At 36.0% G+C, this 20091-nt stretch overlaps 1 protein-coding gene across 1 annotated transcript; it reads right to left on the reverse strand.

The window, feature by feature from the left end:
* Nucleotides 1-212: 212 nt before the first annotated feature.
* Nucleotides 213-2700, reverse strand: LOC113466611. The gene is made up of 2 exons (XM_026822171.1): nt 2121-2700; nt 213-1813 (listed from the first exon to the last, which is right to left on the reverse strand). Exon 2 carries the CDS (start codon nt 1640-1642, stop codon nt 968-970), a length of 675 nt encoding a protein of 224 aa, XP_026677972.1. The 5' UTR covers nt 1643-1813; nt 2121-2700; the 3' UTR covers nt 213-967.
* Between the last annotated feature and the right edge of the window lie 17391 nt (nt 2701-20091).

The following is a 20091-nucleotide window of genomic DNA, read 5'->3' on the forward strand; positions in this document are numbered from 1 at the left end:
AAATCTTGGAACTTTTGATTGTATTCAACCAATTTGAGAGGAGATTTCCTCTCTTCCTAAGCAATATTTTTAGGGCAAGGGCTTAATAAGTGTTTTCCTTTACTTTTTCAGCCATTTTACGCTTTGAAATGTTGAGCACTCAAGAAAGATATAGGATCTTGGTTATTAGAGCACAAAGAGAAGATACCTAATTATTTAGATTGAACTTTACAGTTACACTCTATATTCCCCATTTGACCATTACACGTAGGTCCTTGCTCATATGTTACAATACACAGAGACATATTATAATACGTACATGCCCTATTGTGGGGATCAGATATCAAATTCTTTATTTATTGTTATTTTGAAATCTGACGATCGCGGCTTACTAATAACTAGTGAAATATGAGCCCCAACACAAGTACTTTTAGTTTACTATTAAATAACCATTGTACTACCATATATTCGTACGTAATTAGCTCTATTTGGTACATTGTTGCTAATTGTTTGGTTTGGATTTAATTGTCTGTTGATGTTTCACCCCTGTAGGTAGAAGTACAAAAATATTGGAACAATAATTAAACTACCTAACCACCTACTCAGCATTTGTCTTCCAGATAGGTAAACCCAATCCACATAACAATACTAATATCTAGATACTGGCTATTTTCAATTGTACATAAGGAGAGATATAGCTGAAACTTAGATATGATGGAAAGGAAATGGATAAGAAAATGCTGTAAGTTTAGAGATCAACAACATTCACAACAATGGCAACAAACGTTTGGTCCGATTGATGGCCACTGTGAGTATGGCTTTTCTTTTTGCCCTCAAACAGCCTAGATTCAAAAGATGGATAGTTGGACATTTAATTATCACAAGTTCTTGAGGTAATATCAGTTTCTGAATTTGGAAAATATGAGGAGTGTGTCTAGATACCCGCTGAACACTAGGTATCTACAGACCAAAAAATAACATCACTCAATCAAGTGCTGGCGTTAAGACAATAATCATAAATCTTGATGTAATAAAGGATAATTGAGGATCCACACTTAGCAGGATAAAGGATCAGGATAAGGAAATTGCACGTTTCCTGTGGGTACCCGTACGACATCAACTTGTTAAAATAGTTTACAGTGCCATCTTTGACAATTAGGCGTGCAGTTATTTCTGGAACAACATCAACACTCTTAGGTATGTGGCGTCGTTTGTCTTTTGACGAAGTTTTCAAATGGCGTTTGGATAGTTTCTCACACAGTTTAAAAGATTGTATCTCCCTATCTACTTTGTATATTGTCCAACAAATGACTTTGTTATTCTTACCTGAATTTTGATTGGTCGAACTATTAGATGAATTGAACCAAAAATTAAAACAGTCTTCTGGAATGAATGTGTTTCCGCCAGGGGTGGTGGGTATTTGTACATTGTACGGGTAGTAGGGTGGTGGTGTCAACACTGAGGCCAAGTTAGTGTTCCTGGCAGAGGATGAGGTGAGCGTACTTCGTGAACTATTAGATGTACTCGGTCTTGTTTCTAATATATGTTTCTGGATCTGATGTATGTCTATGTATTCTTCATCTGGAGGCGGTGCATCCAATTTCCTGCCCGATGGTTTGTCTAGAGGAAATTGTCCTTTTTTCATAGTTATGATCATCATCATTATTGTATTGAAAGTTACAAGAATGTTCTAGGGAGACACATAACGTGAAAGTAGTAGAACCCGTGACACTTGTATTGACATAAGAACCCATTGCCTTTGAGAGTCCTATGCGAAATATTGTTGTATGAAACCACACTGGTACCTAATGAAAATTATCTATTACTGTTCATACTAAACAAAGAAAACAACATAAATATGTGTTCAACATAAATTTAATTAAAGTTATTAAAGATAATGAGCATAATTATATTTAATTGATAAATAATTCGGGAAATTTCAATATTGTTGGACTTGAACCCCTCAATAATCCGGCTAATTTACCTACTATGGTCTGAGTTGTTAATGATGTTTAACTTTTTCCCTTCTTTTTCAATGGTATGGCATTTAACCAAAATAGGAGGCATACATGCAGCTATTGACTTCTTGTGTCAATAAATTTAACCCCACCAAGGTTTCTAATAAGATATAATCTACCAACCTGTATCCTGTATCAAGCGAGTCTTGTGGTCAAAAGTTAAACTAAGATAATAATATTATTTATTGGACCATAGGTAACTTTTAAATTTAAGCTCATGAGATAAACATTATTATTGTTACAAGTTTTTGAACAAAAAACAATTAGGTCGTATTTAATTTTTTAAAAACAAAACTAGAAATTTATTTCATTCTTATGCTTCAGTATTTCATTATCGGAGTATTAATTTTTTAAGAAGAAAAATAATTATGTTGGCACTTATTGCAAAATGGGTTTCAATGTCGCAAACATTGCTTTTAAAAATATTAATTTATCATACAAAAAATAAAATAATTATTTTAGTAAACAAAAGTGTATGCTTTACTGAAAATATTGTATTTTTTCAACACAAAAGTAGAAGTTACTTCGTATACCTAAGAAAAAACTGGGATTTTTTTTAAAAAAATATTTTAAGACACAACCGGCATTTTGAACAAAAAATATGACATTAAAATTGTTTTATTTTTGATTATCTGTTATAATTGTTAACAAGATATAATACGAACAGTTCAACAAAATAATGTAAAATAATAAAAAAGGGCAAGAATTATCAGTTCTGGCGTGGGCGGCCTATCCCCCTCTTATTCCTTGCACAATATTTTAGAATGGAAACGTCAAGGCATGGCCCACCTGTACAAAATGTGCGTACGTAGGCAACCCGCGTGGGTACTGTTTACTTTTTTTTGTCCCCTTTCATTCCCAATCACTTCCCAAACTTAGCGTTGGAATCTTATCTCATTCATTTGTTTATACTTATTCTGAAACCGTCCCCTTTCATTCCCAATCACTTCCCAAACTTAGCGTTGGAATCTTATCTCATTCATTTGTTTATACTTATTCTGAAACCAATCTAATGCACCTGATAGTAAACCTCACGTGACTAGATAATAAGCGTCGTGTGACTGTCTTATCATTTCTGACTTTTGAGAGATTCGACGCCCATTACACTTTCTCCATTGCTTTCCGTGGGTGAACTACAGGAACTTGTTACTCTTGAAGACATTGTGATACCTCACAGAAGTCTTGTATTCACTGTCGAAATAAATAAAAACAATTCAGTGTTAACTCATGAATAGCTGAAAAATATGTCTTTAAGATACTGCCCGAATGGAACTGAAAATTCTTCCTTTCTGGGGGCCCAATCTCTCCATCGAATATTGGTGACCACGACAGCATTTTGTTGTCATTCCTTTGCTTCATACCGTAAGGTGTTGATACTTTCCTGGAGCAAATGAAAAAAGCAAAACCCACGTTCTAAAAAATAATTTTGCAGTGTACTGCCCGAATGGGACTGAAAATTCTTCCTTTCTGGGGGCCCAATCTCTCCATCGAATATTGGTGACCACGACAGCATTTTGTTGTTATTCCTTTGCTTCATACCGTAAGGTGTTGATACTTTCCTGGAGCAAATGAAAAAAGCAAAACCCACGTTCTAAAAAATAATTTTGCAGGACATTCCTTTAGATTCTTTTTTTCTTCTGGAAGTTTGTTTTCGATAGCTAAAATTTTTACCTTCGTATTGAGCTTATTCGGATTGAAAGTGTTCGTACTTTGATATGTTTCTCTTCTCTTCTGAGTTGTCTTCAGTAACTTTCTTCCCATCTTTGATGTGTTTTGTTATTTCGGATATTACCCCGAAATCCTTTACGACACAATATTCCTTTAGATTCTTTTTTTCTTCTGGAAGTTTGTTTTCGATAGCTAAATTTTTTACCTTCGTATTGAGCTTATTCGGATTGAAAGTGTTCGTACTTTGATATGTTTCTCTCCTCTTCTGAGTTGTCTTCAGTAACTTTCTTCCCATCTTTGATGTGTTTTGTTATTTCGGATATTACCCCGAAATCCTTTACGACACAAGTTACTTCCGATTTTCCCCCTTTAAGAGCTTTAACAATGTTTAAGGGCACGTTGTTTGAACTGGATCCTCGAGGATTAGATTTTGTTTATGATTTTGAGGATTCTCTTTATTCTCACTGAAAATAGGCACTTATCTCCTATTTATCTCCTTAGTGAAAATTGTGTTATTGCATTTTCTGTTGTTGTTGCATTAAAAGTTCATTAATTCATTAGATATTGCGAATAATATAACCTCATCTTCTTCGTAACATGTTGCAACTTGCAACAGATGATGAAAATATGTTTCATGGTCTCCAGAATAGAATTTTGAACGACGAAGACTATGTATAATTATGTAATGATGTACCTAATATTATACCTTCATATGTATCTAACATTAAGTGACTTATATTATCTGACTTTTTAAAAATCAGTTTGGTACTTGTACCTATAAGAAGACACTAAAGTGACTAAAGAGATTTCGTGTGGTCAAGTCTGTGGAAACTTGTGCTTCTTACCATTACCTGCAGTTGTCCATTATTTCTACCCTGGAGACTTCCGTTTGGCTTGGGTCGCGTGTGTGATCTCTTATAATAATATGCCAATAATACAAAGTTCATGTTCTCTAAACAAAAACTGACTACTGGTTTTTAATTCTGAATTCAGTGGCGGGTGTCTCGATGGTATTAAATACTAAATAGTTCGTGGGAGGTTTTCAGTTTGATTGGAAAAGAATGTAAAAAGTTCGGTTCAAATTAAAGCTAATAAATTATTCAAAAAAATCGGAAACGTTTTACATCAGTTGAGAATTAACTTTCAGATTGAAGAAGGTGGGTCAAAATTTTGAATCTCTTTATTCCTTGGATATCTCTAATTCACAAGTGCTGTACCTCCGAAGCTTTAGAAATATTCAGGGACACACACTTGCATATTATTCGACTTTTAAACCTCTCGATGATTTCATTGATAAAACTGTCTGTTCCTTCTGAGTTGTCTGGAACTAGAACTGGGCTGTATAGGTGTATAGGTATGGGCTATTTTTTCTGCTGAAAATCCAGAGGCCCGATCCAATCGATTAGCTACTGATTGAAATAAGATAGGATATCCTGACTGAAGAACTTGGAAACCTAGTTCTCTGCAATTAGCAGAAAGGATTCTTCAAAGCACTAAGTGGGAAACATAGTGATAATTATACCATTCAAAAGTTGATGCACCATTCAAAATTCAAAGGCAGAATAAAAGGAAAGGATGGAGTTGGTCATCTGTGAGTGAGCTGTTACAAATGTTGGACTGGATCAGGTCTACTGTCTTCCTGGCGTATCCTGTATATGGGATAATCCTTGATTGGTTTTCATATTGGATTGTACCTAGGTACGAATTTTTTAATTTGTTTGCTAAAATTTAAATAACAACATTTCTTGACCTCGAAGGACAAAAGAATGTCTCAATTTTCACCACAATCAAAACAATGCTACCACAATGGTGATTGTCTGGTGAGTAAAGTTCCAAAGCAAGAAGCTTTGAATTCCAATGTCCACGACAACATTCTGATCACCGCGGCTGACCGCTTCGATGAAATGTTTCTCTGATTATAATAGCAAGATCGAGAACCCATTGATTACGGTTAATTGTTGGGTACGTCCCAAGTCTATCTGGAACAGATAAATCTTCCAACTTGGATCATAAGTCTCTTATTAAGGATTTCATGTTGAAAATAAAGTGTTTTCAAAGCAATAGAACCAGAGTTCGTCATAAGTTTTACTGATAGCTTAATTACTCGATTATTAATCACTATGGGTTGCTATAACGTCCAGCGGGTATGCCTTATATTGCCTAGTTACCTGCTGATGAACGAGACGTATAAATGGCTCCAGGATGTCAAAATGAGATCGACTTTGGACTATGACTTTGCGGTTTCAGGTACACATTCCTAATAAGTACTCCTAGATATCTACATACAAATGTAGAAGTAACTAGCAAGCTTACAATGCCACAGCTGAACATTTCATAAACATAGCTAATCGAAAACTTTGTGGCAAATCTGGGGAAAGATTTTTTATGAATGAACATAATCATCCTACTAAAGCATCCTTGTTTTATAAGCATTATCAACGTTAAAATGTGTAAAAGGGGTAGTACCAATACTTGTGTATATTATTTTACTATAACTTATATTATATGGGCTACAAGTTGCCATAAATAAACTTACACTCTATATTCTATATTTCTATAATCCCATTGTTTTACTATGTGTATCAGTTCACATTATAACTCGATATGTTACGATGCGTAATGCTAACAGTCTCAGTGTTCCTGCTTATTACAAATAGGTTTCCTATTCCTATTGTTATTGAACTCAGCCAAGCGGCTGATGTTTGGTGCAGCCAGGACGATCTTCATCTTTTATGGCCAGTCTTCCTAACTTTTCCCGTAGATCCACAAAGAACTCTTTCGTATTTGATATGGGAACTTTAGTTCCCTGTGAAACCCTTAAGTAATTCTAGGAATGCCTAATTTCTAGGTAACCAGATCTTTTCAAAACTACGCCAAATACCTAGATCAAAAGCTCAACAGAAATCAAATTTTCATCAAGTAAGCCGCCTCAACATCCAACATTTTGCATATTCATTAGTAGGATTATGTTTGTCCTATACGGGTAGGTACCTATAGACTTCTCCAAGGTGCATTCTAGTTATGTTTACGAGGACAAATTGTCACAGCAATTAGATTGTATCGTTCTAATGAGGAATGATTAATTCATCGCATTATAAACTATCGAGTTGATTTTCCTCGAAACCCCATTTCATTAAGGAGATCTCTCGCAATAATCCATGGAACAACCTGCAACGTAAACCTAATAATAATACATGAGACCAGAAAGTTAAGAATAAAATAAAGCTTTCATGGGAACTGTAATCCCATACATGCATTTAGGACCCAGTCTTCTGAAACGTGGATAAATATTAGTCCAAACTTTGATGGAATTTTTTTGTGTTAAACACGAATGCAAGTCACAAAGGTCGTTCCCTTATTTATTCACAAAGCTAAATTTCATGCCATTACGTGGACGCGAACCACCAACCTCCAGATCGGAAGTCCTCTGAGCGCACCACTACACACCACTGAGGTTGGCTTCCAAACTTTAGTACTTCGTATCTTAGATGGGATATCTTGAGTGCACAATTATTTTTCTCATGTACCTATACCGAGCTAATACGATGACAGAAGAACTCAAAGTAAATGCATTCCCGTATAAATAATTTACTTGAGAGCACGCGCTTATAAAGGAAACAAAGGAACACAAAGAACACGTGTCTCAAGATCCATTATTAAAACATCTCAAATAAATAATTTACTTGAGAGCACGCGCTTATAAAGGAAACAAAGGAACACAAAGAACACGTGTCTCAAGATCCATTATTAAAACATTTAGAACAATTAGAATTAAGCACTGGTGCAACATCAATTAAGAGGAATATAAGGATGTGAGGGTCTCTCAAGAATGAGAGGTCACACGCTGCTTGGTGACGAGATGACAACATTAAGGAAGAAAGATATAGTAGTCATATTTGAGGCATTGGTCTGGCTCTCAGCACACTTCACTTGGAAACAAGTCAAGATGACCACAGACGTATTGTATTTATGTTATTGTACAACACTTAGCAAGATCCCCTCATAGTAGTCATATTTGAAGCATTGGTCTGACTCTCAGCACACTTCACTTGGAAACAAGTCAAGATGACCACAGACGTATTGTATTTATGTTATTGTACAACACTTAGCAAGATCCCCTTGTTCTTATTGTGTGTTTAAAAACTGCACTCTGCAGAAGATTGCTTTGTTTCGTTGTAGTTAAAATCTGGTTCTTCAGCTACCTTGACCGAGCGGCGATCAGCACTATTGAAGTAATGAGCCAAACGTTTGTTTATCTGAAGCTCTCTTGCAAATACCTACATAATTTTAGGATTATTTGGAGTGTTGGAGTTGGAGTACTGCAGGCTGGAGTAGCTGGAGTACTGTTGTCTATCTAATTCTACTAGACTACACATACACATACGAGTACCTACGTACTCTATCCGTAGGAGCGGCGATCAGCACTATTGAAGTAATGAGCCAAACGTTTGTTCATCTGAAGCTCTCTTGCAAATACCTACATAATTTTAGGATTATTTGGAGTGTTGGAGTATTGCAGGCTGGAGTAGCTGGAGTACTGTTGTCTATCTAATTCTACTAGACTACACATACACATACGAGTACCTACGTACTCTATCCGTACTCTGTTTGAGTGATGTCATATTTATCGTTATTTGCTGTCTGCTGAATCTCTCATGTTTATGGCTCACGTGGATATTGATTGTATCATGCATTATCTTGATCTTGTGTTGATTGTGAAAGCTGATGACTTCAGTCCCAAAAATAACTGTTTCTTCTATATGGATATAGTATGGTCTACTTGATCTTTCGTTTCAGACCGGATATACAATTATCATAATAAATTGAGCTCGTTATTCAAATTCGATCTCTAATAATTTGACTTACAGGCACTTAATACTTGGGGATCTACATGTTGTAGTATCTACTTGTTGTTTTCATCTGAAGTGTTGGGTGATAGAGTCGGTTTTGACTTATAAAAAGCTTTTTTCTGACCAAAATACCTATTTGAGAAAAGTCGAGATGAAAATGTTGAAAACCTTGAAACTTTATTTCGTGTTAATACCTATAGGCCGGGCAGCGGGCGTTTCGAACTCTTGACGTTTACGAACCTCCCCGCACCCTTGATTCAAAATTCAAACCCCTTTCATAGTTTTTATAGAACACGATAAATCGACCAAATAACACTTGTTGTTTTCATCTGAAGTGTTGGGTGATAGAGTCGGTTTTGACTTATAAAAAGCTTTTTTTCTGACCAAAATATTTGAGAAAAGTCGAGATGAAAATGTTGAAAACCTTGAAACTTTATTTCGTGTTAAAATACCTATAGGCCGGGCAGCGGACGTTTCGAACTCTTGTTGACGTTTACGAACCTCCCCGCACCCTTGATTCAAAATTCAAACCCCTTTCATAGTTTTTATAGAACACGATAAATCGACCAAATAAAAAATCGCGCAGACTTCAAAATTTGACAATGTTGTTGGTTGATTGATTATAATCTATCCAGAAAGCAGATTATTGTTAGATTCGAATCACACTTGATAGGATGAGTCACAATACCTTTCTCCTAACTTATCTTATGTCTTGATGAGAGATTTTTTGTTGATTAAAATTTGTGTCTAATCTTGACTGTTACCCACCGCAAATAATCGCGACTACCGCGCCGCGCATCGTGTTAACAGGGCCTATCGTGCATCGTATTATCAGAATGTCAGAATCTTTACATACATAATAACTATTTATTGGGAATCTATTTCTCTTTACCGTGACCAACTTTTTACGAGAAAAATGTTCAAGGAAAGACGACAGCATCTTCGTATGAATGTAATAGAAACTCAAGGAGTTCACTCAACAGGTCGCTAGATGGAATGCGTGTTATGTAATCTGACTGAAATAGAACAGGCCTGGGTGCAACAGGCCGAAAACCCATAAAGCACGCCAACTCATCTGCACCCATACATGGCCAAGTTGTCATTTAACTTTTACCTTAGGCACCGAGAATGGAAATCCTTAATGAATTACAATGGAATTGAGATTTATTAAATTAAGAAATTAAACCGAAGGTCAAAGATTAAGGAATATTAAAAAATGCTTGATTCGGGCTATCCCAGTCTCCTAGGTTGATGAATTAATTAAGCTACAGCGATGATAAAATGATCTTCAAAGGAAATGTGAGTATATTGGGTGATCCAAAATTTGTTTTATTGCTGAAGTTTAGCAATACTGGTCTGAGAGTTGACTGGATTTTTTTAATCACCCGATATAAATAATCGAGTACCTAATATCTAGCTAATACATGAACATTAATGAATTAAATATTTTAGGTATGCATCTTTACAAGTACCTACCTCTACGTATATTATGATGAATGAGTTTAGAAAACAGGTCTTCATTTTTGTAAGTACGTAATAGGTATTCAAATAGCATGTTTTCCATCTTTGCTTGAAAGACGTCTAGACTAGGTACGAGTAGATAAGGCAATGATTTCCATTTCATTCCCATTTCCAGATATTTTGAGATGGTGGGCCCCCAAATCTTGCATCAGATGATTATTATTTAGGTACCTGTACCTATCTATCTTCACATTTTTACCCAAATGAACATGGAAAACAATCAGGTTATTCGTTAGGAATTTTAGTCGAGATCAAATCGGAATCACTAACCAAGATGTAAGGAGTTTTAGCTGTCATCATTTGGAAGATGGAAACATCCTGCTAGGAATGAATAATGTGAAATATTCCAAGAACTTTAATGAAATCATAGAGATTAAATTGTAGATTCCCATTCCCAGATATTTTGAGATGGTGGGCCCCCAAATCTTGCATCAGATGATTATTATTTAGGTACCTGTACCTATCTATCTTCACATTTTTACGAATCACCCGATATAAATACTCGAGTACCTAATATCTAGCTAATACATGAACATTAATGAATTAAATATTTTAGGTATATGCATCTTTACAAGTACCTACCTAAACGTATATTATGATGAATGAGTTTAGAAAACAGGTCTTAATTTTTGTAAGTACGTACATAGGTATTCAAATAGCATGTTTTCCATCTTTGCTTGAAAGACGTCTAGACTAGGTACGAGTAGATAAGGCAATGATTTCATTCCCATAAAATACCAAAGGTTGTATTTATTTAACAAAAATCGAGGTCCAGGTGAATACATACCAACTTTTTAACAAGGAAAAAATCATTGTCAAAGTTCAAACCGTTTTGCTACATTGGCTCAATGGTTAATTGAGAAAAATGCAGGTGACAAACATCCTAACAAGGAAAAAATCATTGTCAAAGTTCAAACCGTTTTGCTACATTGGTTCAATGGTTAATTGAGAAAAATGCAGGTGACAAACATCTTGGGAGGCTGCCTCATAAAACCGTGTAACTAGTCACTCAAATTCAACACTATCATCAAAGGACGCTCATTATCTGAGTATATTTTCTTTAACCTATTTTCCTTCTTTACTGTTTGTCTTAGCAAATCATAAACGCATGCTCAGGTCTGATGTTTAGGGCTCAGATTTGTACACAAAGTAGAAATAAAACATCATGATTTTTTCCTGCAAATTTGAACTCCCTGCAGTGTAGTCCAGTAATTGTTTTGTTATAACTGGACAATAGGTAAAAACAAATGAGCACAATGCTAGTACGATTATGTAGTACAGTCTAGCGCCCTTACTATTTACTATTATCATGGCAATGTAAATATTTTGCTAACATTTAGTTCTTGAAATTTTCTTATCACTTGGTTTTATCTGGAATATTAAACTCGAGAGTTAATTGTTTAATAATTAGTTCGGTATGTGTATAAAGACAACAAACATGATGCCTATTCTACTAAGGTGGTCTTTAGGTAGCGAAAATTTTATTGAGAATTGTACCTATACTAGTTATAGACCTACATATGTAGGTCATTATGGTAAGTTACGTATGATATCACTGGACTCACCCTTTTGTTGCTGGGACTGTAAATGTGCTGATTAGGGAATAGTGAAAAATTGGAATGTCAAAGGCCTTAGTCCTGTGACCTGGGCCCTATCCTTCCATACTCCATGGTATAATAATTCTGGATGAACAGGGATCTGTTAATACAAAAGCTTTCAGAGCAGGAAACCTACGTTTTACAATTGAGTGGTAGGTATTCATCTAAAACAGCATTTTTCTACTCCGTACAAGATTATTCTACGAGATTCTTCTACTCCATTTAGTAACAGGAACTGAAATACCTCCAAGAGCGTTCAAACACTGCACACTGCAGCGTAAGAAACGGATATCCCCTCAATGTGAAATACGTCTAATTCCAATTGATCCCTGGTAACCTACCTTGACCCATGGTTGACTTCTCTCTTCCTATAGACCTGGAGTTCTGACTCACAACTAGAATTGATAGAAGACCTTCAGTATCATTATGGAGGTTCTTATTTGCTCAAATGTATGAACGGTGTTCAAGTTGCTCTTGTGCTCTGAAATTGTTTTAGTTAAAATTGTTAAATGGCTACCTTTGTCCTTGAGGAAAATTGGCTTTGGCTTTTGTTTTTAATCGATTAGTCCGTGATTTGAAGCACTGATCAACTATCCATTGGGAATCTATTTCTCTTTACCGTGACCAACTTTTTACGAGAAAAATGTTCAAGGAAAGACGACAGCATCTTCGTATAAATGTAATAGAAACTCAAGGAATTCACTCAACAGGTCGCTAGATGGAATGCGTGTTATGTAATCTGACTGAAATAGAATAGGCCTGGGTGCAACAAGCCGAAAACCCATAAAGCCCGCCAACTCATCTGCACCCATACATGGCCAAGTTGTCATTTAACTTTTACCTTAGGCACCGAGAATGGAAATCCTTAATGAATTACAATGGAATTGAGATTTATTAAATTAAGAAATTAAACCCAAGGTCAAAGATTAAGGAATATTAAAAAATGCTTAATTCGAGCTATCCCAGTCTCCTAGGTTGATGAATTAATTAAGCTACAGCGATGATAAAATGATCTTCAAAGGAAATGTGAGTATATTGGGTGATCCAAAATTTGTTTTATTGCTGAAGTTTAGCAATACTGGTCTGAGAGTTGACTGGATTTTTTTAATCACCCGATATAAATAATCGAGTACCTAATATCTAGCTAATACATGAACATTAATGAATTAAATATTTTAGGTATGCATCTTTACAAGTACCTACCTCTACGTATATTATGATGAATGAGTTTAGAAAACAGGTCTTCATTTTTGTAAGTACGTAATAGGTATTCAAATAGCATGTTTTCCATCTTTGCTTGAAAGACGTCTAGACTAGGTACGAGTAGATAAGGCAATGATTTCCATTTCATTCCCATTTCCAGATATTTTGAGATGGTGGGCCCCCAAATCTTGCATCAGATGATTATTATTTAGGTACCTGTACCTATCTATCTTCACATTTTTACTTTTTATGAATAATGCTGCTCCTATTCCCTTTATGTTGAGTTTTGCCATTTAGATTCAATTTGAGACATTGGATAAAAGATAATCTCCCAACACATCCTGGCATGTGCTGTTGAATATCCTGAGAGTGGTCATTTAGATTTCGTTCAAGATAATATAAACTTTCAAGAACACCATCATTATATTAACACGAAAGAATCCTAATTTTATACAATTTAATTTATAATAAATGTACGTTTTATAAATTGAAAATCAATGTAGTTCTTAACAAATTGATCTCACTTAATCAATAGTCTTATATCATACAATTGAATCATAACCTGGCGTTGGACCACACGTACGAGCAACAGCAGATATCAATAATCTTTATCAGCAATATATTATAAAGGCATACATATTATTAAAGAGAAAAAAGTCTGATATTTCAAAATATCACTTGATTATAAGATTCGATAGTTTGTGTTTTTCCTATACTTAAACACTACGTCTACAACATACACATTAGAGCTGTAATAAAATAGTGGACTTTATGGATATCAGCTAACGTTACCTATAAGAACTTGTGTGCTTGGTGTCAACTAATTTCAATACAAGTATTGAGCTGAAAGTTCGCAAAAAAATAATCTAAACGAGGGTCATTAATTAGCTGATAACCAAATTAAAAGAGTGTGCGAAGTTTGGCACTTGTTGAAATGTTCCGACGCGGTGTATACTGTTTCCTAGAGATATAAAACGGACAGTCAATTTATTTTCAAAAATTTTGGCATAACTACTATTTTTTGCCTTCTAGGGCATCGTCATCTGAGTCCTTAATATGATGTAACAAATTCTTCGTATAAAGTTTTTCTAACTTACTTTTTCAAGTGCTAAGCTTTTAGAATTCATAAATGGACTGGGTACCGGGACCCATTCATTTTGGAGACACCAATATTGAAATCCATTTTGATACGACTTATTAATCAAGTTAATCCTATTAATTTGATAAGAATGTTAAACAAAGTATAGCCATGGAATCATGGATTCACAAGTACGAGAAATCTAAATGGAAGATGTGATTTCCTCTTTTGAAGAACTTTCGGAGCGGAATCGAATGAACGAGTAACTTAATAAAATGTAAATAGTAATTTGCAACTCTTTCTCTGCATATTTTGAAGCAAGAGGTGTTGGTGTTGGGATACCTATTGTTTTGCAGGTTACATTTACTCTAACTCTAACTATTCCTTTCAAAGCTCCAATTATTTTCTGGTATAGTCAGTACTCCAGCACTTAAGTACATTATATCTCGGACAGGTTGATTTCATCAGGTGCACTCTCCTGTGATAAACTCTTATCGGAGTGGACTTTCATTTTTGACACATCTAAGCTTTTTCTTCAAATTCAGCAAGTAGTAGATTGAACTCTCCATCTTTTGAACTGAAATAGGTACCTACTGGATGCCAGACATTTCGTTTATGACAATAATGTGACTGCTGAAATGACAAGAGCACAAGACCAATATCATGTTATAAATAGTCCTCAAAAACAGACAGGAAGATGGTCGCGCGCTACTATCGATACTGGGTGACTGGGTGCTACTGCTAGGGTACTACTTGTCGAAACTACTTGATAGGGTGCTCCTTGTAAAATTCACACAAAATAAGTGGCTGGGTGCTAAATACATACACAAAAGAACCACCTTGCAATAATAGACTCTTGAGTTTAAGTTAACAAATTAACATTAGGTATATGTCACAAAAGATCTAACAAGGTCGCAGTGACAAAGGGAAGTGACATGAAAAACAAGCAGAAATTCATAAATGGACTCAAGTACCGGGATTCATTCATTTTGGAGACACCAATATTGAAATCCATTTGATACGACTTATTAATCAATTTAATCCTATTAATTTGATAAGAATGTTAAACAAAGTATAGCCATGGAATCTTGGATTCACAAGTACGAGAAATCTAAATGGAAGATGTGATTTCCTCTTTTGAAGAACTTTTGGAGCGAATCGAGTGAACGAGTAACTTAATAAAATGTAATTAGTAATTTGCAACTCTTTTTCTGCATATTTTGAAGCAAGAGAAGTTGGGATACCTATTGTTTTGCAGGTTACATGTACTCTAACTATTCCTTTCAAAGCTCCAATTATTTTCTGGTATAGTCAGTACTCCAGCACTTAAGTAGGTACATTATATCTCGGACAGGTTGATTTCATCAGGTGCACTCTCCTGTGATAAACTCTTATCGGAGTGGACTTTCATTTTTGACACATTTTTTCTCTTTGCTTATCACAAAACCGTATCGCGGGTGATTTTGATTGACAGTTCGTTTCACGAAGGCACCTAAAACCATTTTCAATAAAGGAAGGAAGACAGGATAGGAGAAAGACAGCCTTGATTTCCGAGAATTTAAGTTACTGGCCAATTTAAAGTTGTTTATAGTCCTCAGAACAGACAGGAAGATAGTCGCGCGCTACTATCGATACTGGGTGCTACTGCTACTGCTAGGGTACTACTTGTCGAAACTACTTGATAGGGTGCTCCTTGTAAAATTCACACAAAATAAGTGGCACAAAATAAACCTTGCAATAATATAGACTCTTGAATTTAAGTTAACAAATTAACATTAGGTATATGTCACAAAAGATCTAACAAGGTCGCAGTGACAAAGGGAAGTGACATGAAAAACAAGCATTCAGTTCACGTTGAGCTCGCAATTTCGCATCATACTCTTGTCGAAATGAAAAACACAGCTATAAGCCGTGTAGGGCGGCGGTGCTTCGAACGCTTGACAAGCTTGATAAAAGGACAAACATCTTGGGTGACAAACAAAATGCAGGTGACAAACATTTTGGGAGGCTGCCCCCCTGCCCCATGAAACCGTGGAACTAGTCACTCTACTTGAACACAGGACCAACTGAGACGGCAAGGCGGCCCTTCAAACTCCTGACACGCTTGGTAAAAGGACCTGTTGCACCTGGTTCACCCAGTATGTTTCATCTACTTAATGAGCGTATAATAGCACGTGCCCAGTTTCCTCTTTATAGTCTGGATATACTGGGGGCACCCTCGTCGGAATGAAAAACACAGCTATAACCCGTGCGGGGCGGCGATGCTTCGAACGCTTGACAAGCTTGATAAAAGGACAAACATTTTGGGTGACAAACGAAGTGCAGGTGACAAACATTTTGGGAGGCTGCCCCCCTGCCCCATGAAACCGTGTAACTAGTCACTCTAATTGAACACAGGACCAACTGGGACGGCAAGGCGGCCCTTCAAACTCCTGACACGCTTGGTAAAAGGACCTGTTGCACCTGGTTCACCCAGTATGTTTCATCTACTTAATTATCCTTACCTACGACGTACCATGATAAGGGTTTCCCATCACCCACTCCTCTTCATTGACGAATATACAAAAATCAGAGGTCAATGAGGGAGGGAAATTTGAGGGGGAAGAAATATTAATTTCTCTTTTTTACAGTTGTTGATCCTGCCGTACCATAGTTAACGTTGAAACTGACGGCTGACGATGCCATTACTAAAACAATAATTTAGTTACTATCTATACATATACAGTGTGTCCACTTTTAATGTGTGCCATAGGAAAAATACATGTAAAAACAGTTTTTATTGTCTCAAAAGTCCCCATTAAGTATTTTAGTTAAACCAAATATGTTAACTCATGTATTTTTATCTGAGGAATTCACTGGTGGTGATTTCATACACCTGGGACTTACAGTTAAAAAGTTAAGGGTTCGAAATCCGAGAAATGTGTTATGTTTGAAACTCAACATTTTTGTACAATTGGAAAAAAAATCAGGTATTTCTCGGGTTTTGAACCCGAAACTTTTGAAAATATCACCAATCGATTTCTCGAGAAAAAATACATAAAATAAAGTAAGTATTTATTCAGTTATTATGTACAAAAATGTTTCGTTTCAAACATAACACAATTACTCGGTTTCGAACCCAGAACTTTTTAACTGTAAGCCCCAAGTAATTGAAAATATTACCAATCAATTTCTCGTGAAAAAATACATAAAATAGAGTAGGTATCCAATTGTACAAAAATGTTGAGTTTCAAACATAACACATTTCTCGAAATTCGAACCCTTAACTTTTTAACTGTAAGTCCCAGGTGTATAAAATCACCACCAGTGAATTCCTCAGATAAAAATACATGAGTTAACATATTTGCTTTAACTAAAATACTTAATGGGGACTTTTGAGACAAGAAAAACTGTTTTTACATGTATTTTTCCTATGGCGCACATTAAAAGTGGACACACTGTATACAGCCCCTTGTGTAACTGACTCACTCACTCACTCACTCATACTAATTCTAACCCACTTCTAGATGTGCTAGGAAGATGCGGTTTTCACCATTGGATTCCTTATTTTTTGTACATACTGGGAAAAATCGAAAACCCTCGAAATTCCAAACCGTTCCCGAGATATTGACGTTTTTTAAGTTCCCCATAAGAAATACACAGGGAACAGAGTTTGAGGCCAGCAAAACTTTTCCTACGTTTAAGGGCGAAGCCCCCCTCCCGAGCACGAAGTGCGAGTCCTAAATATATACAGCCCCTTGTGTAACTGACTGACTGCCCACCTTGTGAAATATCCAGATGATAAAACCCTTCATACCCATATCCCACTATTATCCCACTTATATCTACCAGGTATGAACTTTTGAATTTTCTTCCCACCATGTACAATATGAGTATCTACCCATGTCAGGATATATCTATCCTTACCTACGACGTACATGCTAAAGGTTTCCCATCACCCACTCCTCTTCATTGACGAATATACAAAAATAAGAGGTCAATCAGGGAGGGAAATTTGAGAGGGAAGAAATATTAATTTCTCTTTTTCACAGTTGTTGATCCTGCGGTTCCATAATAGTCAACGTTGAAACTGACGGCTGACGATGCTATTACTGAAACAAGAATTTAGCTACTATTTTGAGTATTTTGCTTTCCATTTCCAGTTTTATGAATGAGTCCAGATTTTCCTACTTTTCCTGTAAGTTTCCCAAGTACGTAATGTCTCTTCTCTCTTATTTGTACAGATAGAAGGTTGCTGTCACCTAAAATAGAAACAATTACTTGCTCATGAGACCATCAAACAAAGCATAAGTGCACATGCAGCATAGTAAACCCATTTAGGCGACCTACTGTTGCATGAGGATAAATGTGTCTCTCCGAATGACGCACAATGGAAAGCAAACACGAGGCTAGGGCTAGAGAGAATTTTAGGCGACCTACTGTTGCATGAGGATAAATGTGTCTCTCCGAATGACGCACAATGGAAAGCAAACACGAGGCTAGGGCTAGAGAGAGTTGTAAACATTTTCATTCATGAAAAACTCTCATGACGTCATCACAACAAGTGGAAACTCCAGACACGAGGAGGAAAAAACTCAAGAGACACTTGTGGAAAACAGGGCTTGTTTGTGTTTGCCCAGTGTAGGTACTCGTAGGAAATCTATTTTTATATCAGGGGATTTCATTCTTTTTTTACCCGATTATTTTCCGGCTTAACTTGTTATTTTTGGGTACTCGTAGGAAATCTATTTTTATATCAGGGGATTTCATTCTTTTTTTACCCGATTATTTTCCGGCTTAACTTGTTATTTTTGTTTTCCCGTGGAAGACTGTGGATGAGAATTGAACATCGATGAACAAAGCTTTTTATGCGAAAAAGGAGGGAGTTGTAGAAGCTGTGCACTTACATGCTGTCCTGTGTTGTTTACTTACAAAAAGCAGAAATCCTGTAGATTTTTTAGAACATATACAACATTCTCCTATCATGATACATACTAATCAATAAATAAACCTGGTAATACATGACTCGAGCATAATATTAGGTATACTTAACACTGGGGGCACTGTGTTCAATTGAGTGTGCAGACAAATTTGACACTTTGCTTGTAATCTGATAGCATCAAGACATGTCACGGAATTCATATAATATCCTCCTGCTGAATTATTTCGCTACAATGATCATCATGGATCATGAATACTATCTCGACTATCTTCTCATTCTCACTGCATGGGAACTTCTTCTGCCGTAGCATGCCCAATTGCCTGGGTTAATAGAACCCATAGATCATGTATTAACTACCTATTAAGGAGCGCGGTAGCGCTCCGCCCCTCCCCTGCTGAATTATTTCGCTACAATGATCATCATGGATCATGAATACTATCTCGACTATCTTCTCATTCTCACTGCATGGGAACTTCTTTGAATGTGTATGGTTTTTGACCGTCTGGGACCATTTTTACAGGCAAGTTTGTGGTGTTCTTTTGATTATTAGGTTGCGGTTCTAGTGCAATTGATGGGGTCATGAAAACACCATTGAAAGGAAAGGTTTAGTGGTACCTTTGGTTCATCTTTGGGAATGTGTATGGTTTTTGACCGTTTGGGGCCATTTTTACAGGCAAGTTTGTGGTGTTCTTTTGCTTATTAGGTTGCGGTTCTAGTGCAATTGATGGGGTCATGAAAACACCATTGAAAGGAAAGGTTTAGTGGTACCTTTGGTTCATCTTTGGAGCTTCAAAGTTTGGTGGTGGTGATGGTCATGGTCATGGTGTAGGTACCTAGGTATGTACTCGTACCTATACTTTGAATAAAATATCTACAATCTCATCATTATTAGGGCCATGCTTTCGATAAAGTTCAATACAGAGCACTTTGGTCTCTATCAGACACATTGGCTGATAATTTATTATATTTATCAGCATAATGTTCCGTACCTAATAAAATAAACATACACGTTATCCATATGTCTATTGATCATTACTTTGAATTATGAATATTCCCTCGTACTTTGCATCTTTCAATATGTTGCAATAACAGATTATTTATTCTCTTAGGCTGTTAGTCTTTGCAAAATGCTATCTGCTCTAATTGCCATGGTGTCACGGTCTTCTATGTCTGGATCTTCGAGTTTATGACATGATACTGTTCTAGTATTTCCACTTGATCTGTACCATCAGTAAATAAATTGAGGATGTGCCAA

Source organism: Diaphorina citri, unplaced genomic scaffold (assembly GCF_000475195.1).
Source record: "Diaphorina citri unplaced genomic scaffold, Diaci psyllid genome assembly version 1.1 scaffold301, whole genome shotgun sequence".
NCBI classification, from domain to species: Eukaryota; Metazoa; Arthropoda; class Insecta; order Hemiptera; family Psyllidae; genus Diaphorina; species Diaphorina citri.